Source organism: Poecile atricapillus, chromosome 9 (genome assembly GCF_030490865.1).
Source record: "Poecile atricapillus isolate bPoeAtr1 chromosome 9, bPoeAtr1.hap1, whole genome shotgun sequence".
Lineage (NCBI taxonomy): Eukaryota > Metazoa > Chordata > Aves > Passeriformes > Paridae > Poecile > Poecile atricapillus.
In genome coordinates this window covers 7,494,008-7,515,430 of record NC_081257.1, presented here as the reverse complement: position 1 = coordinate 7,515,430, position 21,423 = coordinate 7,494,008, and the positions used below count along the sequence as shown (strand labels likewise).

At 51.3% G+C, this 21,423-nt stretch overlaps 1 protein-coding gene across 1 annotated transcript; it reads left to right on the top strand.

Moving 5' to 3' along the window:
* Positions 1-748: 748 nt before the first annotated feature.
* TRAIP (TRAF interacting protein) lies at positions 749-20,714 on the top strand. Its single transcript, XM_058844935.1, has 15 exons — positions 749-870; positions 2,011-2,068; positions 3,304-3,387; positions 7,323-7,362; positions 9,929-10,056; positions 12,585-12,679; positions 13,271-13,384; positions 14,277-14,364; positions 15,889-15,978; positions 16,187-16,275; positions 16,988-17,143; positions 17,344-17,392; positions 17,909-18,034; positions 18,561-18,611; positions 19,563-20,714. Exons 1-15 carry the CDS (start codon positions 773-775, stop codon positions 19,689-19,691), a joined length of 1,395 nt encoding a protein of 464 aa, XP_058700918.1. The 5' UTR covers positions 749-772; the 3' UTR covers positions 19,692-20,714.
* The last annotated feature ends 709 nt before the right edge of the window (positions 20,715-21,423 follow it).

Sequence of the window (21,423 nt, the reverse complement as noted above, 5' to 3'; positions counted from 1 at the left end):
AACACGCGTGTATGTGCGGGACCGCAGGTGGGGCCGCGCGGGACGGAGCGGGGGCCGTCCCGGAGACCCCCCTCCGTCCCGGGACCCCGGGGGGGAACACGGGGACCCCCGCCCGGGAGCAGCCACACGGCCCCCCACGCGTTGTGCCTGGAGGACCCCCAGTGCCCCCCCGTGCTCCCTCCCCGGTCCCCGCTTCCCCCCTCGCAGCTGCATGCCTGCAGGGCCGGCTCTGCCCGCGGCTGCCGCCGCCGCCCCGCGCCCCGCCGCTGTATCTCTGGCAAATAAAGACCCCGCTGAGGACAAACTGAGACAGCACCAGCGCCGCCTGCCCAGTCTCTCTGTGGGGCCGGGGGTCTGCCACGCGTGCCGGCAGCACGGGGCTGAGCGAGACGCGGCGGGCTGGAAGCGGCACCGCTGCGAGGGCAGCGGGACCCCGGGAGCGCTCGCCGCCGGGCAGGATTCCGGACAGGATCCCGGGCGCCATCGCTGGGCTCTGAGGGGCACGGCCCGGCCGGGCGGGGCCCCGGGGGCGAGCCCCGCCCAGTCACACAGGCCACGCCCCTTTAGGCACCGCCTCAGAGGCCACGCCCACTCGGGCCCGCCCCGCCCTATGCCCCACGCGGGATCTCCTGAGGTCACTTCCGGGGCGGGCCGGAAGCGGCGCTCTGGCGGTCGCGTTTAAACCGCGCAGGGCCGTGCGGCTGCTGTGGCCCCGGGACCGCGACCCTCCGGAACCACCCTTTAGCCTCCGTCCCGGCTCCCCGGCCCCGCCATGCCCATCCGCGCCCACTGCACCATCTGCTCCGACTTCTTCGACAACGAGCGGGACGTGGCGGCCGTGCCGTGCGGGCACACCTTTCACCAGGCCTGGTGAGCGCCGGGGCGGGCGGGGATCGGGCGTGGCCGTGGCGTGTCAGCCACGGGCATCTTCTGTGGCCCCGCGCGAGGGCTCTGAGGAGTTGGCGGAGGTGCCGCAGCAGTGCGGGCTGTGCTGGTTACACATGTGAAAGGGCTGTCCCGGGAGGTGGTGGAGTCGCCGTCCCTGGATGCCTTTAAGGAGGGACTGGGTGATCGGTCATAGGTTGGACTCGGTGATCTCAGACCTTTTCCGACCTAATTGATTCTGTGATTCTGTCGCTGTGCTGCCTGCAGGCTCCCTTCTCTGGAAGAGCCAGTGTTACAGGGTGTTTGGAGGGAGTGCTGTTGAATTATGGTGAAGCCGTCCTGGCAATTCCATGCTTTTCTAGGACTGTGTTGCAAGTGTCTGTGTTGAAAGGAAATGGTTCTTCTGAGGAAATAAACTTTGTGTGGGGAGAGGGTGGGCATTTGCTTTCCTGGCTAATGAGCTTGGAGAGGACCACGGGTGTGATTGTCACTTCTCACTCAGCAGCACTGCTTGGGCCTGCTCACTTCCAGCAGCCAGTGGAGCAGGGAGGGCTTCCAAAGGTAACCTGCCAGCTCCAAATCATCACCCTGCGCTCAAAATAAACCTTTCCAGTGTGATGTGATGGCTTGGTTGCAAAATGCATTAGTGGCTCTCCTGGGGAGCCCGGCAGGTTTGCATTCATCATCCCAGAGCAGAGCCCAGCCCGGTGCCCCTGGCTCCACAGATCCGTGTTCAGTGGCACCCCTTGGAGCCGACTGGGCTGGGATCTCAGCTGTCACATCCTGATAGAGCAGCTCCTGTGCGGATCCATTCGCTCCTGCGAAGCTGTGGCTGTTCAAAGCCTGTCTCCCAGAGAGATCTGAGCTCTGCAAAAGCTCTGCCCTGTTAAAGATAAGCTCACGTGCTAAATTCAGCCAGGAATTGTCTTGGAGATGCTGGTGGAGCATGCGTGTGGAACATGGAGCTCCTGCCGGCCGCACCGCTGGACTGAAGGTTTGCGGTTCTGCTTTAGAGTGTGATGAGGAGTCACATCCTGCTGTCTCCTGGGGAGCTGGGGGATGGCCCCTGGAAGCAATGCTCCAGGACTTAATGGATTTACTATATGTTTTCCTTTTCTTTCTCAGCCTCTTCCAGTGGTTTGACACTGCACCAAGGCGGACATGCCCGCAGTGCAGAAACCAGGTAAAGCCCTCCCCCGTGCACACCAGTGCCCTGCAGTGGCACCAAGGAGCTGTAGCCTGGGATGATGCCAGAAGGATCATGGTAAAGAGCAGAGGGACTTTTGTCATTTGGGACTCCCCAGAGGCTGAGAGGATGAGCTATCCTCCACAGCCCTTCAGCTTGCAGTGGGCTGAGGGTGGCCTGCCACTCTCTGCACTGCAGCTCCTTTCCAAAGGGACTCTGGGTTTTCACAGCTTTTGCTTAGGCTGGGTAAGTATTGGCATGATGACAGCAGGGGCTGCAAGGGCTTAATGAGGACACCTGACTGCTGTTTCTGGCATGCCTAGCCCACTGCAGTCAGGTGAACAGCCCATTCTGCTGCACGTGGGCCTTACAACCCCTCCTGGCTTAGCAGTACTTGACCCTCCCTTGAGAAAAGCGATGGCTGGAGAGAGAAGGAAGGGTGTGCTCTGCTTCTGAGATAGGAATCTGAGGCTTGGGTTTCCATTGGCTTAACTGGGACCTGAACATCTTTGAAGTCCCTTGTGTCACCAGCCTTCATGCTGCCAGTAGGTCTTGGCACATAGTGGTTGCAGGAGATGTTTCCTCGCTCTCAGATGTTAATTTTTAGCCAGCTGCTGCTTGGGCTTATTCTGTGTTCATGCTTCTTTCCTCCTCTCAAGGTCCTGGCCCTTGTTCCTTCCCTGACTTGTTGATTCCCTCTGTTCTTCTCTGCCTCTTACATCTCTGGGTTACCATGGAGTTATCGCGAAATAACATCTTATGTGGCAGTAACCATGCAATTAGCTGGTGTCATGACTGTATATAATACTTAAAACACAAAGCTGTAACTGCATGGGGGAGGTGTGGAGAGCTATCAAATTCAATTACAGCACCTTCTGCCTGCAGAAAGCAGCACGTACTTCTGTCTTAGGATTTGGCATCATGTTAGCTCAGCATCAGCTGCTTGGGGCTGAGCTGCCAGAGAACAGACTGCACCCGATTCAGAAATGTCTGAATCTTTCTGCTGTGGCTCAGGAGCTTGGCTGGAGTCACGCTCCCAGAAACTGAGTGGGGGGTCTGCTGCTGTGCTGTTGAACCAAAGCAGAGCATCACCACTAATGGTGTCAAACACGTGATCTGATTTGCCTTTCATGGCCTTGTCACAAGACAGTACCTTCTCCCCCTCCATCTGTCTTCCATATCCGTTGATTCCATATTTGTGCCCGTCAAACTCTTCTCTCTCCTGTGTTTAGGTCAGCAAAAGACACATCATCAATAAGCTGTTTTTTGATGTTACCCTGGAGGAGCAAGCAGTACCGGATGCTGAGACCTTGCAGGTAATTTGACAGGGGGGTTCTTTCCTCACATGATGCTTCAGCCTCCTGGAAGGGTGGCCTGGTCTACTGATCCTCTGCCAGCAGGTGCTTCCCAAGCTGGAGCTTGTTGTGCTCATGTTTCTGACCTGAAGCATATCAGTCTCTGTGGTGATGTAGCATTCCCCATGACCAAATCCCATGTGGTGACTCAAGGAGCCTTCTCTGCTTCCTCCTTCTGCTTCTCAGTTTACCTGGAAACCTCCTGAAACACCATCACATTGGACTGCTGTTCCTCCCTTGGGAATGAGGGAACATTCCCTTTCTTTGGGAGCAGAGCTGTCCCCAAAGGCAGGAGAAGGGAAATCCCAGATGCAGCGAATGCTGTTTGTGAACTCCTCTGGAAAGAAGAGACCATTGGAGGAAGTGCCTCCTCCTCCTCCCTTCTGTGCAGGGAGGTTGTTTGTGCAGATTGAAGGATATGGGGCAGGGTGATGATAAAGTCATTATTCCTCAAGGGAGGTTAGGAAAGGGACTGCCTGAAGCCACACCAGCAGCAGTGAACAACATGGAGGCTGGATCCTGGCTGCAGCTGGGATGCTGGGTGGTGTGGTCCAAGCGCCACCTTTAGGTGCAGAGAATTGGGTTAAATAGGGAAATAAAGAATAGGGATAAACACAGAGTGGCTGTTCCATGTTCTCCTTTGTGTAGTGAATGAAACAGGGCTCCTTCTGTCTTGGAATTATCTGTTCCAAAAAAAGAGTGGCCGGTTGACCTTGGTATAACGGGATGCTTGTACCCTCTTGTGTTTAGAAGCAGCATGTGCAGCAATTACCATAATTAGCAGTTGCCATGACAATTCTATATGTACTTCGTATGTTTTTAAAATAAAGCCAGCCAGACTGGAATGTCAGTAGCACTGTCTTTCTCCAAGACCTCCAGTAACAAAACTGAAGGCCAAAGTGTGCTGAGGAATGGAGGAGCATCTCTGGGCACTGGGAGCCTCATGCCCTCACAGCAGATAAACGTTTCCTTTTGTACATATTGAGATCTGTTCTCATGAGTGCAATGAGATGAGTGACTTGGAAATGGGTTGTGTGGAGAGAGTTGCCCTGGAAAATCTTCCTGTTCTTTCTCACCCCCACCCCAGGATCCAAAATGGGTTTCCCCAGCCTTCTGCTCCAGGCAGGCTGTGCAGAACTGCTCCCTTGCTTAAGGGCAAGAGTGTGGAGCTGCTCCTGCATAACAAGCTTAATGGTAACTCCTCCTGCTCCTTAAACCTTGTGTGTGTCTGTCAGAGCAATATCTAGCCTCAGTGTACAGCCTGCTTAATGAGGGCTCTGAGGTCACCAGCAGAAAGAACCAAGTACTTTTCTGAGTAAATCAGCTTCGTTAGCTTGTGTGGGTATTCACTGCTGTGTGCACCGTACAGGCTGCTGCTGCATTTGCCACCAGTTTCATGTGGTGTGCTGCCTCATTTTTGGAGGACAGTTTTGTGCCTTAATAACACAGATGCCTTGCTCACAATGGGTGAAGGACTAATGTCCACCTAGATGTGAGGACACACACATCATCTGTGTGTGATGGCATGTGTGACTCTGGCCAGGCAGCAGTTCAAAGCAAACACATAGTATGCCAAGCCTGGGCTTCTCAGAGTATATGAGAGAAGAATTTCTGGCATCCTCAGCCAGAAGCAACTTCACCTGAAAAATAAAAAAAAATTTCCAAGGTTTGTGATGAACCACTGCCTGGCCCTCCAAGAGCCTGGACATAGAGTGGTGTTCATCTGTGTAATCAACTGGAGCTATGCAGGCCACAGCTGTCTTGGAATGAGCATTTGGCCTCCTGCCACCAAAAGGATGTACTGGAAAGCAAAGTGTGTAGCTGTGGTCTGCTTGTCATCTTGGGGAGACAAGCTTGGGATTCTCTTCTGAGAACCGGTCTTCGGTCTTCGGCACCCAGTGAAGTGGTCGGAAGAGCTCCTTCATGATCTGAAACCCCTTCTTTTTGTTGCAGAATTAGCCAAATTATCTTTTGAACAGTAATTGTCTTTGTTAATGTTCCTCACTCTTGCTGTTACTCTGAAATGTTTACAGTCAAAGGAGTGCTGGGGCTGCTTTGCTTTCCACCCCCAGGCTAAAACTTCAATAGAAACACCAGAGGGAACCTGGATCCCTGGAGTAGCTGCTGACCACTAAATGTCCAGGTGTTTCTTTCATTACTGAACCTGAGTTTAGCCTATACTGAATTTAAAGATGGTCCTTGTGAGCAGAACAGTCTCCATGTGGCTGTTCCCAGAGCAGGAAAAGGGTGAGTTTTGGGGTGTAACACCTCAATGAGTCTGTCAAGAGCTGCTTGTGATCTGAGGAATGCAGAGTTCTTCCAAATGAGATTTCAGTGTGGTGAAGAGGAGGTGGGGGGAGGATTCCTGCCTATAAACCTGCTGGGGAAGGTAGAAGCCTTGGAGGACAGCTGTCTGTGGATATACTTGTTTGATCTTGGGAAAATGTGGTCTTGTAACTCAGCCTGGCAGAGAGAGGAGATCTTCTCTCAGAGGAGAGAAAATTGGGAGCAGCTTTTAGGAGCTGTGGTGTGGAGGATGAGGGATTTCAGATTAAGTTGATGAATGAGGTAATGTTACATAGCTGCCTGAAGTAGCCCAGGGTTTCTTTGCTATCATGATAATTAGCACATCTTGTGAGCTCACTAATCGTTCCTGAATAGGACTCTGAGGAAGCTACTTCAGAATAGTTCCTGCAGCAGAGTTAATTCCACATTAGCCCTCCAGCAGTTGTGCCCCTTGGGGCAAATCCCAGTCAGCTCTGCTAGGCTTTGCATTTAGTCCCTTCCACTTACCAAGCTTTGCATCCCACATTCTCTTTCCTGCCTTTATTGTCACTAGCAGAGCCTAGCTCCGGTCCCGTCGGAGCTGTGGTCACTGCTGGTGCTATTCTCGGTTCAGATTTGCATGTAGCATTCTGGGTTTAACAGATTTGTGTGCCTGTCTTGGCATTTTATTGTGGTTTTATTCCACTGCAGTTCCTGCCTGACTTGTTATGTGCTTTCCTCTGCAGTTCTCTAACACAGCTTAAGTCATCTTCTGTTGACTCTTTCCTGCATATATTTATCTCTCTGGTTTTTATTTTAAATATACATATAGATATAAATACCCTCTCTTTTTAACCTCTCTACATTTCCTTTGGCTATTCGCCAGTGTTAAGTTATATCACTTCATTTTCTCTAATTTAAACTACAGGGCATTTGCTGCCTCTCTCTGATCCTTGATGAAGGCGTTAGAAATATTTGGTTTTCTTCAGACCCTTGTGGTACCCAGGAGATGTTGTGCACTCTCAAATTGGTGTGTTATGGATTGGTTTTTCAGTGATCTGTTTCCAGCCATTCGATTGAACCCTTAGCTTCTATCAGCATCCCTAACTGCAGTGACTTCAGTGTCTGTCAGCATATTTCAGTGTGTGCTTGGTTACCTTTTCAGGTGCTTGGATGTGCCCTCCTGTCTCCCACCTGCATCTCATTAAAGTTCACTTCAGTTTAAAGAACTCTTAGTAATCCAGTTAGTCTGGCAACATTCCTCCCTTATTGCCTTGTTTAGGTAAAACATTGTAAAAATTGTTCTTGCCTGACTTCCTGTGTTTCCCTGAGAGCCTTCCAAAATTATTCAGCTAAAACAGGATGACTGACAGTGTGAGAAACACAAGGTTGACAAGGCTAAGATGAAGCTGTGATCCTCTCTTCTCCCCCTGAAGAATGCCAGTTGGAGGTGCTCTTTCCGTTCCCTGTGATAGTCTGGGCTTGTAACTCCGTGCTTGTTGTTTCCGTGTTGCCTCCTTAGTACCTGTGGTCCAAAAGTCCTGCTGAGAAACCTCTTAGGTCTTTTTAAGATCTGGTGAAAGCATCTCCACAGGGTATTTCCTAATGGGATTCTCTGTGTTGTGTTTCAGAATGAACTGGACAAGGTGAAGGCCCAGCTCTCCTTGAAAGGTGAGTTCCTGCTGCCTGCAGGGGATCGGCAGCCTGCAGTCAGCAGCTCCTGGGCTCTGCCTGTGCCCAGGTCTGAGGAACCCCTGTGCAGAGGCCACCCCTCTCTGGAGCTGAGGGAAAACTGTTTCACTAGAGCAATTTCTTCAGAGCTTTTTCTGAGGCGAGAACACCTGTGGTGATGCAAAGCTCCTATGGCAGAGCCTGAGTCCACAACCTGGCCCAGCTCTGCTGTAACTCAGGAGTTCACTGTGAGTTTAGACAAATAAATGCAATTTTCTTTGCCCCCTTCCTAATCACAAGCTCACAGAATTGCAGCAAAGCTCTATCCAGAGCAGGCTTGAAAGCAAAACCCTTGTTTTGCTAGCTGGGAAACTCACAGCTGCATATGGCAAAGGCTCGTTCCCTGCAACAGATGAGAGGGTGAAAGTGGTGTCCAAAAGCAGCAGTGGGAAGGCTTTGGATTTGTTTGGCTGTTGCAGTGCCACATGTGTCGCGCGAAGAGCAGACGGAGTTCAGTGTGCGCGCGCTTCCATCTTCCCATCTTTAATTTTAGAGGATGTTTGAGGGAGGCAGGAAAAGCAAAAGCCCTGGAGACTTGTCGATGGGTTTTAAGCATCGTCTGTAGGCAGCCTGTCATCAGAACATGAGTCATGAGCAGCAAAAGGAAAATGTCAGTCTAAGTGACAGAAATCCTAAAACATGCTAGCAGAAGGGAAAAAAAAAAATGTTTAAAGAATGCTGGGGGCTCACCCACGCCCCAAGAGTTGTCTTTCCTCTGCGTTCCCTGCATGCACGAGACAGACATGAATAGCCAGTAGATTGAGGATTCGGTCCTTAGCCTGAGAGCAGAATTGGATGGTCTGCACATCTCTATTCTGAGGCCTGTTCTCCTGCCAGCTTGGTTGAGTTTAGTGACTTGGTAGAGAGCCAGATCTTCTGGGGAAGGTGGCTGGGATTCTTGCTAGGATATTATCCAAGAAAAACTGCTTGAAGGCCTGCTAATCTTCTCAGCTTCTGGTGAGTAGAGGTTGGATTTGACATTCCCCGTCCCATTCTCTTTTCATGTTGGAAATGCGAAGCTCCTTCCCACCTCCTGCCTCCTTTGCTGTGGGTACTCTGCTCTCTGCTGGTTCTTGTGTATAAGTTCTCCATGTGAAGCTGTGCTCTGCTCTGTGCGCTGCAGAGGAGCTGTGGAGCTGCCAGGCTCTGATCAGCCTGCAAATGGCTCGAGAGGTGCCGAGCTCTGAGCAGACCCAGCAGGCTCTGTGGGAGGCACTCTGAATGAGCTGAAAACTCATTCCTGCAGCATGGAGGGGATTGATTCCTGCCATCTGCCTCTGGGCAGCTGGGAATGGAGGAGGGGGAAGCCCTAACTCTTTTGGTGGGTGTGGAGTTCCTGCAAGTGCAAGGGAACGTCTCCAGGCACTGCTTCTGGTGGGAAAGGGTTATTCAGATCAATGGAGAAGCCACCTGCGTGCTTCTGCTGGAACACATTCCTCTCTTGTTCTCGGTCCCACATGGTTCTTTTACTCCCTGATTAAACAGTGAAGCTTCACTGCAGGTCATGCTGCCACAGGATGTGGAGGCAGAATTTGAAACTGGATGGCTTGCAAGGAGAAGCTTTTTGGAAAGGCACGCTTTGGCTCTCTACTATTGCCAGGCTGGAACCACAGGCAATTTTAGCAAAGACTGAAGATGCTGAGCTGGAGATTTTACCCTGCTCTCAGCAGGGTTAGGTGGAGGGGTTCCTGCTGTCTGTCATTATCCAACTGCTTTGAGCTTCTCAGCAATGCTGGCTATTCCCTATGTAGGTCTGGCAGCTTCTGATGGTGGTTGTTGCTTTCTGAGCTGTCCTTCCCTTGTCTCCACAAAACAAATTGAAATCTGGTGGTGTTTTCCACCACCTTCTCTCTGGTGGTCAGAGGCATGTGCTTTGCTCCTGGATTGCCAGAGAGAGGGACAGCAAGATGCAAAGGTTTTGTGAACTGCAAAAAGTGTGTACTTGGGGAATCTACTTAAGTTATCATGTATCCTGTAGTGTCCCCAGTGTCACTGCCTCCTGCCCTTTGATGCAGGTGTTGTGGTTGGCTCGGGCATGCACAGCAGTTTGGTGGACTCCTGCATACAGCTGCCAAATGGCCCCCAGAGGGGTTCCTGACACATAAGATTCCATGTGGAGAGGATGGATACAAAGCTCTGTTTTCCAGCTCTATGACAGCTTTTGGTGTAACTTCAGAGGAATTATTTCCTTGTGCAAGCCTGGCTTTGAGAAAACGCAAGAGTTAAGATACATCATCTTAATGCTAGCAGGGCTGGCACTGGAAAGCTATTAAAGGCAATTTTTTATCTTTAGTAAAGAAATCTTGAAGCCTGCTGGCACTGAGAGATGCAGTTGCTCGGTACAGACCCTGGTGCAGACGGCACTTAGAGAAATGGCTCTCTCCAGGAATGGCCAAATCCTGGCAACCTGAGCTGAGCCTGCAAAGCAGTCTATGGGCTCCTGCTGCTGTGCTGCAGCTGGAGTCTGGGTTATCAGGTCATGACCTTTTTCTTTCTTCTTTTCCAGAGAAAGAAAAGCGGGAATGCCAGGCTGTTGTGGACAGCCTGAGGGACACTCTGGATGTGCGCAACGCCATGATAGAGTCGCTCCAGAAGATGCTGGGAGAGACAGAGATGCTGTGCTCCTCTCTCAAGGTACCCTTCCTGTCCCCAGCAGGACTAACCATCATGCAGTCAGTGTTAGTTCTGTTGAAGATCTCTGCAGATCCTGCTAATAAAGAGATTGTGCTGGTGGGATTTTGGGTCTGGTGCCTGGGTTTTCATTTTGGTTTGATGAATCGAAGCAAGTGCTATTGCTGGACTTGAGGTCATGTTTATGCTCTGCCCGAGGTGATTCAGAGGCATAAAAAGCCTACAGGCCTGTGGTTTGTGTACAGGTGCTCAAGGCAGAGGTATCCCTGGTGAGGGAGAAATGCCAGCCCAGCCTGAGGAATGTGGCTGAGCCTCGCTGATGAAGTGGCAGTGCTGGTCATAAAGGTGCTAGCAGGAATTTAGTGTGGGAACTAGCCCCAGCACCCCGTTGCTGAAACACTGGTTCCCTGCGGTAGAATGTTCTTCTGAAATGGGTTTAGACCAAGAGGGATTCAAGGAAAATTAGTTTCTTACTTTGATTGGGAGAGAAATCAAACTGAAAAATATGGAGGGGGAGTTGCAGGCTTCAGCTGAGTGGGATCTGATCCAGCTAACTCTCCTGTCTCTGTTCTGTTGCCAGGGCTTTGCCTCAGTTATGTTAGTAATGTTGTGAAGTCCAGGGATCAAATATTCCCGTTGTGCTTCAGTGTGCAGTGACTCAGTGTGTAGTCATGTACTATGCGTAAACAGCAAGAGGAAGAGGGCAAGAGCAGGAGCAGCTTTGTTGGGATGTCTTGGAGCAGCTTTGCCTTGGGGATGGGCTGTGTGAAGGTGATGTGCCTGTGTCAAGAAGGTGAGGTGCAAGCAGGTGGGGTTGTGAGCTGCAGGCTGAAAAGTGGAGTAGGTGTCTACTACACTTCCCAAGCTGTCTGACCCAGTATCCTGAACTGCATTGTGTTTCTTGACCTGCAAGGCCAAGTGGCCCAAAAAGAGCTTGTATACACATTGTGGTGCTGTCTTGTGATATGCCACTTGCAGCTGGGCTTTTTTGGGAGGAAGCATCCGGGAGATCTACCTGACACTAGGTCAGAAAGAGTAAGGAATTAATTCCAGGCAGGTCTTGCTGTGAGCCAGCACAACTGTTTTTGCCCAACCATGGGATCATATCCAATCTGTTTGCATGTAAAGGCAGCCTGGATCTTGGCCATGCTATAGATGCTGGTGTGACCCTGGATAGGTCAGTGGCAGGGTACTTCTGATGCCCCCTACTCCAGCAGAACTTATTCTGACAGTGGAAGCAATGCTCAACTCAGTGGATGCTCAACTCAGCATCTCACTGTTTGGGTTTCCTGCCTTGACACCTATGGAGAAGGTTCTGTGCTTATCTTTCCTGTTGCAAAACCCTCTCTGTATGCTTGAATTCCTTTAATGAAAGCTGGGCAGGGCAGAAGGATTAGGGACCTGGAGGTATCTTTTCTGTGGCATGTGGGGTTTCCCAGCTGAATGCTGAGCACTGTCTTAAACTGCATCATTAAAGGTTAAAGCAATAAACTTCTGCAGTGAAAATACAGGCTAACTTACTGTGATGCAGGTTAAGGCAGCAAGCTGGTCCTGTCTTCTGCTGGCACTGTCAGTTTGCTGCAGTTTCAGGCTGGTTGAAGCTGGGGACTCTGCACTGACCAGGGGCAAACACTGCTGTGGGAATCTGAAGTGTTGAGAGTTCTGGTTAGGAAAAAGCCAAAGACAGGCTTCAGTTAAACAAGAGTGACATAGGAGCCTACAACACTGTCCCTCCTCAACTTCCCAGTGGTTTCACAGCTGTTTGGTTTCTGTGGCAGGAAGTGGATAAAATCCTTGAACTTGTGTGGGAAGAAGCTTTACAAGGCAATGATCTTTTGCCCCAGAATCAGCACTGTGCTGAAACCAGAGCCTTTCAAAGCTGCTGTGCAAGGCACCCAGGTACACACAAACCTAGACAGCACAGATGCATCAGAATGGTGCTAATTCAGCTATCCCCATCCTCTGCCACACTGCAGATGTGTGCTTTCCCAGTTCAGCTGAGGCTCTGTGTTACTGCTGGAGAGGCAATAGGTTTGCAGTGGGTGAGAGAAGTGCCCAGGTGGGTTTGGCTGAGGTTTCCCAGAAGAGACCCACTCATTCCTATCTATGCTCTAAGCAGCTAATGGCAAGGAGAGTTGGGAGGCTGAAGCAATCAGCTGTGCATGGAAGGGAAAGCAATAGCGAGGTTTATTTGCTGTGGACTCCTTTGCTCTTGAAAAATAAATTGTCACCACTGCATCCAGGGCACTGCGCAGCCCCTCCAGTGCTCCCAGCAGAGATGGGCTATGACATGGCTTCAGCTCCAGACTCACCCTGTGATTAGTACTGAGACCCTGCTGTGCTCATGGGGAGCAGAGCTGGGGGTGCAGTGGGAGGGATCTCAACTCTCCATAATCCTGGGCTGCTGAGGTGGTGATAGCATTTAAAGCCAATGTATGCTCCCAGCTGCCTGCAGTGCGCATAAGCTGGGATGTTTCTCCAACAATCCCTGGAGCCTTACTAACGGGCTGTGTGTGCTTGCTTCCCTGCAGAAGCAGATGAAATTCCTGGAGCAGCAGCAGGAGGACAACAGAAGTTCAAAGGAGGAGGCCTGTCGGCTGCGAAACAAGCTGAGAACCATGGAGCGGTGAGATCTGGGGTGCTCCCTGGGCCTTGCAGGCTGGGCTGCACCTCTGCCCTTTTTGGGGAGGGCAGGAGGGTCTCCTGCTGCAACACCCACCTCTGTGTGCTGGATCACCTTCCTGTAAGGTTCAAAACGGCTGCTTTAGCTGCCCTTGTGTGCCTCTTGCCCCTGCTATGTTTGCAGACAGCTGCTCTCATTAAAGAGCAGTAAGACAGGGTACTGGCCTCATCTCTAGTGCACTGAGCATGGCTATGTGCCATTTCTGTTATCAGAGGATGCTGGGGTAAAATGCCAGCCCAGGAACACAGCCACAGGGCTTTAGGGACCAAGAGCTGGGCATCAGTTCCATGTGCAGTATGTGTGTACAGCTGCCCCTTCTCTAGTCCAAGTAGTGCTGCTTTTCCCCAGTGAAAAGCCCTTCTTGAGGTGAGGCAGCTGTATCTCTTCTCCCATGACATCCCGAGTGCCTGCAGGAGAAAATCAGGCTGCATCAGCCTCTTGAGGGGGAAGCAGGGCCTTTGTCTCTTTCCCAGGTCTGTTTGTGATTCATGAGCTGAGGGTATGTTTTTGTTTGTGGGGTTTTTTTTTGTGCAGGATCGAGCTGTTGCTTCAGAGCCAGCGCCCAGAAGTGGAGGAGATGATCAGAGAGACAGGAGTTGGACAGGCAGCAGTGGAGCAGCTTGCAATCTACTGTGTCTCCCTCAAAAAGTAGGTGCTGCAGGCTTGGCAGAGCTGGCTGGTGCTGTCCTGGGGTGCCCAGGGAGAACCCTCTGCTGAGCACCAACAGGCACAAGGGCTCTGTGGGGCTCTCATTGCCTCTTAGGGCTTCCACTGGGTTTTGACTGACAGATCCTGGGGACCTAGTTTGGAGCCTGTCACACTGAACTGTTCCTCTTGTCACTGTAGTGACATGTGTGTCACCATGGGAACTGTCTCCAGAGTTGTCAGTGCACCTATGAAGTGATGATGATTATTCCCTCTGCTTTCCTCTCATGCCCAAGGGAAAGCAAGTGGATGCAGAGCTCTGGGTTGCGCCCTTTACAGCACTGCACTGTGCAGCTGTGGCCTCTGGCAAAGCAAGCCTGCACTGCTGCTCTCCCCTACCTGGATATCCATCTGGTCCTGCTGGGGAAAAAACACAGCTTTTTTTGTGTCTGTTTTGATGGCAGCTGAATAACTGCAGCTTTGGTACAAAGCTGTAATGAGGCAAGTATCCCTGTGGTGTAATTGGGAGTGAATGTGCATGGCCAGTAGTGTGAAGTCTCTGAAAAGTCACTTAAAGCAAAGTCCCCTGTTTGCTGCCAGCATGGAGACTGTGCTCTGTTTTCTGTCTTTTTCACTGGCAACTGAAGTGTCTCTGGCTCTGCTTCCCATTTTGCTGCTGGAATCAGGCATGGTACCCCATGCAGGTTTTTTGTCCCCCCATGGTGTAGTGGAATGTATGACACAGTTTTGGTATACTCACTCATCATTGTGTCTCCTGGATTTTCTCTGGTGGCTCTGCAGGTCCAGAGCTGCAATTTAAGGGTCTTGGCTTGTCTCTGAGAAGCTCTGGCTCAGATGTCTTACAAACTGTGTGACTCTTTGTGTCTTTTCACAGGGAATATGAGAACTTGAAGGAGGCTCGGAAGATCTCTGGTGAGATGACAGAGAAGCTGAAGAAGGAGCTGTTTTCTGTCAATAGTAAGGTAAAGGGAGAGTGTGAGATGCCAGGGTGACATCTGGTCTGTAGATCCCTGTCCATAAGCAAGGCCCAAGGCCTCTGCAGTGACCCCCTCCCATGCTGATAGGTACAGGTATGTGGAAGGGTCAGGCTGAGGTTTCTGGGTCAGGATGTGATGTGGGGAGCAAGCAGCTCGTGGGCTGTTGTCAGGAGGACAGTCTCTGAGGACAGTGCTGGGGCAGCATGTGCCAGCCAGTGTCTGGCAGGGAGCCTGTGCTGGAAAGCAGCAGCACACAGGTGCTCCACTGCTCCCACTGGGTTCTGGAAGTGGCAATTCCTTCATCCGGCTCCACTGCTGAGCACTCAGCTGCCAGCTCCTCCTGCTGCAGAACTGAGCACCATAGGAAGTGGGAAGAGGTTTGGAGCCAGTGTCAGTTGAACAGGGCTTAGTCCTGGTTTGGCAAATCCAGTCACACCCAGCCTTGTGCCTTCAGCCAACTGAACTGAGCCAGGGCTCCCACATTATGCTGTGCCCAGGCAGGAGAGCTTCCCAAAGGACAGTGAGGACACACAGGTGGCCCTGCACAGAGCCTGCCAGGGCTGGTCCTGAGCTGGTGTGGAGTTTGGGGATATTGATGTGCTTCTGCTGCTGTGCTCCTCTGTTCCAGGCCTGGCTGGGGTCTGTTAGCTCAGGTCAGGCTGGACTGTCTTTGTTCTGGTAGCACACCCCTGTGAAAAGCATGTGTGTAGCCTCACATCCCAAGACACAGGTGTTCCCTGGGGCATCCCCATGTCTAAGCCAACAAAATGAGAAGCTGTGGGTGGATTTGGCATACTTCTGTTACTCAGCCATGGCTGTTGTCCCCTCACATGGAGAAGGAGGTTTTCAGATTGCTGTGCTGTGCTCCCCAGAGGAGTTAACCCCTACACAAGGTGCTGATGCTGGTGTTGGGCTGCTCCTGGCTGAGTCAGACCCAAGCTGTGATGGCCAGTGTGGGTCAGGAGGGTGCGAGTCAGTGCACAAGGGGCTCCAGGCTTGGCTGACAGAGAGCTGACTGTACCCACAGTCCATGAGCTGGCCCAGGCTCCCGGACCCACTAAAGTGTCTGAAGTGGTAGCAGTCCACTTCCTGACCCCTGCTGCTGGCCTGCTTCCCTGTTGAATCAGGCTTGTCCATGTGCCAGCACTGCTGATGCACAGCCATCCTCCAGCCTGTGGTTTGTGATTCCTGTGCTCTGGTGTGTCCAAAGACCTGCAGGAATTCAGAATGCAGCCACCAAGTGTTAGAGCAGGGAAAAACTGTTGCCATCAGGCATGAATGCTGAGTAAATGCTGGGCAAGCAGCCCTGGACATCCCTCTGCAGGCAGCTTGTGGAATTGGGTAGGGATTGGATTGCACTGGTACAGGAGAGATTGGTCAGACTGACACAGGAAAATTGAGCCCTTAAACAGGGGAAGTAGAATGTGGTGCAGAGCACACTGCTCTCACAGGGCTCTGCAGTCCCCCTTACCCAGCTAAGTGTAACCCACACTCTGTTGTGTTCTGCAGCTGCAGAAGACGACTTCAGAGTTGGAGAAGACAAAGGAGGAGTTAAAAAGCACACAGAAAGATATGAAGAATGCAGACAAGGAGATCTTGGTGAGACTATCATTTCTCATGGCCAGCTGCCAGTTACTGCAGACTGGTCTGCAGCTGCAAAGCCAGGAGTTCTGCTGGCTTTTGCTCAGTGACTAAATTTCCCAGCCTACCTCTGAGCTCCACCTGATGCTGATTTATGGAAAAGGGACCAAGTATCTACTGCTAATTTTTTCCCTGTTACACTGTCTGCTTTCCCTTTTCTCTCCAGAGTTTGAAGAAGAAGATAGACATCCTGCAGGACACTCTGAAGGTCCCATCTGTAACCAGGGAAACACTCAGTCGGCTAGTCTTTGAAAGGTTAGTGAGCTGCCTCCTCAGACACAATGCAGGCATGGAGATGACGGGTTCAAAGCCAGAGCTGACTGTTTAACTATCTGAGAAAGCAGAGATGTACTAGTGTGGCAGGTGTTACAGATGGCAGTTTTGTTCTTTATATCCTTTTTCTTGTGGTTGATGAGATGATTTTGGTTTACATGAAAAAAGTCTGGAGGGTTTGGGTCAAGAGGGGTGGAGGAATGGCCTGAGTTTTGACAAAGTCTTTGTCACTGTGTCCTGCCTGGGAAACATCCCTAAAGCTGCTCTTCTCATTGCTTTAGAGTTGGCCTTGTGATGAGTGTGCACTGGTGTGTGGGGACCAAAGATCTTAGCTAGACAGAGGAACCTAGCCTGAAAAATGACATCTGCTTTTATTCAGACTTTCTTGAGGAGCCTATGCCATTACCCCAGCAGAGCAAGCTGGGTTGTGTCCACAGTGCAGCAGTGTGTCAGTGTGATTCCTAGGCTCTGGGTGCTGCTGTTACAGCGCTCAGCATTTGAGGGGGAGCAGTAATTTGGGACGTTGAATTTAAACTCTGGGGTTCAGATTGTCCTTTCTTTGATGTGTGAGCAGAATGGAGCTCTGTTCCTGGTGCCACTGCTCTCTGAGCACTCAGTGTTGTGGGGTGCAGCTCTGCCCTCCCCTGGGTGGCAGGCAGTGGCTCAGTGACTGATGTTTTTCCTGGCCTTGCAGTCCTACTCCTGTGGATCTGCAGCATCCAAAGCTCCACCGCCCAGCCCACAGCGATGAGATCAATCTAGACGCTACTTACGATGTGGACACCCCTGAGCACCAGCCCTGCACAGCTCCCTTCGGCCCTACAAAAAGGCAGAAGCTGGATAAAAAGTCGTGAGTTTTCCCTCCTCTTTCTGCTTCTAAAGGAGATCAAAGTCTCCCTGCTTTGGAAGTTGCTGTGTGAGATCAGATAGCTCTCCAGCTGCCTGATGGCGTGCTGCAAGCTTTGTCGTCATTTGCTTGGCCTTGTCTGTCCTTGCCAGCTCCACTTGAACAATAAATCTCTGCTGATTTGCTCCTTGGGCTCCTTACAGGCCTCCTGTGGTAAATCTGGCGAAGAAAGTTCTGAAGGAAACCGTGGAGGTAAAAGGACTAATCTCGATTTTTCTGTGTCGCCTCTTTGATTCTGATGTTAATAAGCTTGGGATAAAGAATCTATTTTCTCCCTTGTGGCCATAGACCGGCCTTCTATAAAACCAGTCTGTGCTTCAAAGTGTTTTCCTTGATGGTCTTGTAGAAACACTGTTGCTACCTCAGGCCTCCTGCAGGAGAAGGGAGGGTGGGGACCCACCTGCTTCTTGCTGATGATTCTGCCCCAGATGTGCGTCACAACCACCCCCTGGAGCTGACCACAAGGGCTGTGGGGTCAGCTGAGGTGGCTGTTTGCCCAGACTTGATGGGGGCAGTCTCCTGCCTCCTGGGTACTGTTCCACATAAGCCTCAGTGGGAGGTGGAACGTGCTGGTTTTCAACCTGACATGCGGTATGGCAGTAACCATTACCTTAAATAGCTGTCTGTGTTATTACTGCTGCCTGTATGTGGATTCCATGCAGCAGACTGTGCTGGTTAAAGGGCTTTTCTTGTTATTTTGTGGGACAGAACGGGGCAGATGATCTGGAGGATGATGCTCTTAAAGGACTGTTGCCAGCATTCATCAGGAACTCTGTTCTCTCCAAGAAGCCATCTTTGGGTGGTTTGCTGGGTTCCCACAAGAACATGGGCTCTGTGAGTATGACTGTCCAGTTGGTGAGTGTGCCCAAGGCTGGCAATGCCACCTCTGTCCTGAACTGACCCTGAAAGAGGAAGCGAATGAGGCTTTTACCTTGTCACATACAGTGTGTGGAAAATAAATCTCAGAGCACAACCTGGCTACGTCCCAGTCCTGCAGAGCTCCAGGGATGACAGATGCTCATTCCCTTCCTGGCAGCAGACTAAGTGGCTCTCAATGTCCTATTCCTCCACCTTCTTGGAGCTTGGGGTGTTTTTGTATTCCTCAATCCCAGTGACAAAATCCTAAGCCTGGCTCAGCTTGTCTGAAAAAGTGCCCAGTATTCCGAAACTTCGTTAATACCCACGGGTTTGTCTTTTTCTGAAAGTGAGGGATTAGCACAAGAAGTGACTGTTTCCAAGTGCCTTTAAACCCTCTCCAGAAGCTGTGGTCTGCAAGACTCCCCCTTCCCCATAACCAACATGAGTAGAGGTAGCCAAGGCTCTGTGTGCTGCTCCAGACTAATTCGTTTCTCTCTCCTAGGTGAGGACGGGCTATGATGGCATGGGAGGCAGGACAAAGTTCATAGAGCCAGTATCCTTTCCTGTGACTTATGTGGCAGTACTGATGCTGTGGGCATCTCATTTCTGTTCCTTCTCTTTGGTCTCAACAAAAAAATTGACTTGGGATCCTCAAGGAATGATCTGATTTCTCTCTGAACAAATCTGAGCTCAGCAAAGGCGTCAAGGGCCTGAACTTTCTGAGAGCACTTGTGGCTGGCTCAGAGGAGCACATCAGCTAGAAATCAGTGCAATTTGCAGGGTCTGCCTGTGCCCTTGAGATCTTATAGCAGCAGTGTGGCACAGCCTCTTCTGGCTGTGTGCCTGCTAGCCCATGCAGCCAGAGCCCTCATTCCTGCAGGATGCTGCTGCTCCACTGTGGTGAGGAGTGCCTGGGCTGAGCTCACCCCCAGCTGTGGAGCTGCTCCTGCCTTGGGATTGCTCTGCCATGGGAGGCTGCAGGCTCTGGCTGCTCTGCCTTCACCTGCACAGTGTCGTGGCTCAGGAGGTCTTGCAACTCAGATAGGGTGTTAAAATGCTGGTTTGTGTGCAAGGGGATAGCATAGAATCGTGGAATCATTCATGTTGGAGAAGAGCTCTTAAGATCAGAGTCCAACCATTAACCTGGCATTAGCAAACCCACCACTAACCCATGTCCCTAACCAACAATTCAGGGACTTCCACCACTTGCCTGGGCAGCCTGTTGCAGTGCTTGACCACCTGTTTAGAGAAGAGATGTTTCCAAACATCCAGGCAAAACCCCCTGTTTGGGAAATGTTCCCTGACACATGGGACAGGCATGTGTCTGAGTTCTGCTCCTGTGAGAAGGTAGCAAAGCCCATCCTGTCCTGTAGGGAGTTTTTCCTTGGATGCAGATACATGGCTGGGTCCCAGGTCTGTGGTTCAGGCTAGACTGCAGCAGGTGTTGGATAACTTGTGTTCCCAGGGCACTGATCTGTGCTTGCCTTGACAGTTTTACTTTCAGACAAACCTGGCGGAAATCCGTCCATTATCAGTTAGGAGCAAGAAGAAGGTCTCCAGACCAGCATCTGCAGCTCCTTCTGCATTTTCCTCCAGCAGCAGCCAGGCCAGAATGGACACTTTCCTGCTGTGAGAACCCCTGACTTCCTGGGAGTGACTTGGAAGAAGCTGCAGGGCAGAACACACTTGTCCAGAGCCTGGCACGAGGCAATGTGCAGCCACCTCTGCCTGGGGTACTGTTTGCAAAGCACTGATGTTGCCCTGTGGAGAATCCTGCCCTTGCAGCAAGCCTCTGGAGGCCAAGCCTCTGGCTAATAGCTGGACAGTTACCCTCCTCATTTTACCATTCCTTCCTCCTTTTTTCATGCAGAATTAACAGGCTTTTCTTGCCTTCTGGCAACCTCAGAGCTCTGCAGTTGCTGCTGCTTTGGGCTCTCTGGCACCTGGTGGCACTGCACTTCTTGGATGCAGCCACAAGCAGGAGGTGCAGGAAGGATGTCTGGGATGTCAGTCTGGAGAGCAGTAGGGAGAAAGGACCTGGGCAGCTCCAAGCCAGGTGTAAATAGGTCCAAGAAAGTTTACTGGAGGAAGAAACATGTTGAGCAACCTGTGTGGCTGTCAAGTGTCTGTATATTCATCATCAAATTAAACATCTTCCCTCACCCACAGGCCTGTTGGGGCTGGGGAGATCCACAGGTGGACTTAAGAGCTGTGTTGCCCTGCCCTGTCCAGAGTGGTCTTGCAGGCTGAACCTACTGACTTGGAAGGAAAGTATTGGGGTGACCCCCTGCTCCACTTGGAAGCAGAGATCAGTGTGCTGGCCTCTGTGCTTGGCACATGTTGGTGTGAAGCTTGTTTATTAATTTCTATTTTTAAATAAGAGTGTAGAGTATTTTTATTATTTTGTAGCTGTTCTGCCTTATTATTAGAGGGTTTGGAATGGCCTGGAGAAGTGCTGAAGAATGGCTCCCCTCAGGGGAGGGGAGACTGGAGGGGCTGAACCTGTCTGGGTTCTTCAGTTTGCAGCCTTGCTACAAGAGATCCACACCTGAAGCAGGGCTGTCAGAGCTGCAAGGAACAGATGTGGTGAGGCACCTAATAAAGCACTCTACTGTACAAATCTGACATTTCCTATTTCCAGCTGCTTCAGGCTGGAATCTGTAGTACCTGGACCAGCTAAAAACATGTTTTTAGGAAATAAAATACATTACTGTGCAGACTTGTTAACTGGCTTCTGAGCATTTTCCAGCCTATTGCACCTCAGGGTGGAGGTCTGAGCTTGGGTGCTGAATGTAGGGTGATGGATATGCTCAACCCTTCAGGTTCCTTTGGGGTGCCACCTCTTGGGAGACAGGCCCCTTGTGCAGGGAAGGACAGGGGTGGGGTGAAGCCATGGGGACAGTGATGCCCATCCCCAGGGAAGTGAACAAGGCAAAGCCCTGCAGAGCATGAGCTGTTGTCTCACCTGCATCACCTGAGGCTGACTGCAGAATTAAGTGGAATGGGGGGAGAGTTTGGAGGAGCCAGGAGAGGGGTCAGAGGGCTGGGGGAAAAAAATCTTGGGGAAAAGGGAGGGGAGACTTAATCAAGCAAAATGAATTCTGCAGCAGAGAAACCTGGGAGAGGGTCTGCAGAGAGCCTGCTCTGTCCTGTCCTTGTCTCTTTGAGGTAAGTATCAAGTGTCTGTAGAATGTGAGACTTGCTCTGGATCTCTCCAGATCAGGCAGACCATTTTAAGAAGGCAGCAGTGAAGGGCTGGGGCTGGGAGTGGTGGAGGATATGGCCTTCTATGCTGGGGTGCTGGAGAGCAGGTGCTGTGTCTGCCCATAACGAGAGAACAAATCCCAGCCTGCAGTGGAGGGGTT

Bases quoted from the DNA above. Each gene is read 5' to 3' on its own strand.
- TRAIP (XM_058844935.1), top strand. From the start codon at position 773: ATGCCCATCCGCGCCCACTGCACCATCTGCTCCGACTTCTTCGACAAC. The intron at 13,385-14,276 runs GTAGGTGCTGCA...GTCTTTTCACAG, and splicing joins TACTGTGTCTCCCTCAAAAA to GGAATATGAGAACTTGAAGG. The intron at 17,393-17,908 runs GTAAAAGGACTA...TTTGTGGGACAG, and splicing joins TTCTGAAGGAAACCGTGGAG to AACGGGGCAGATGATCTGGA.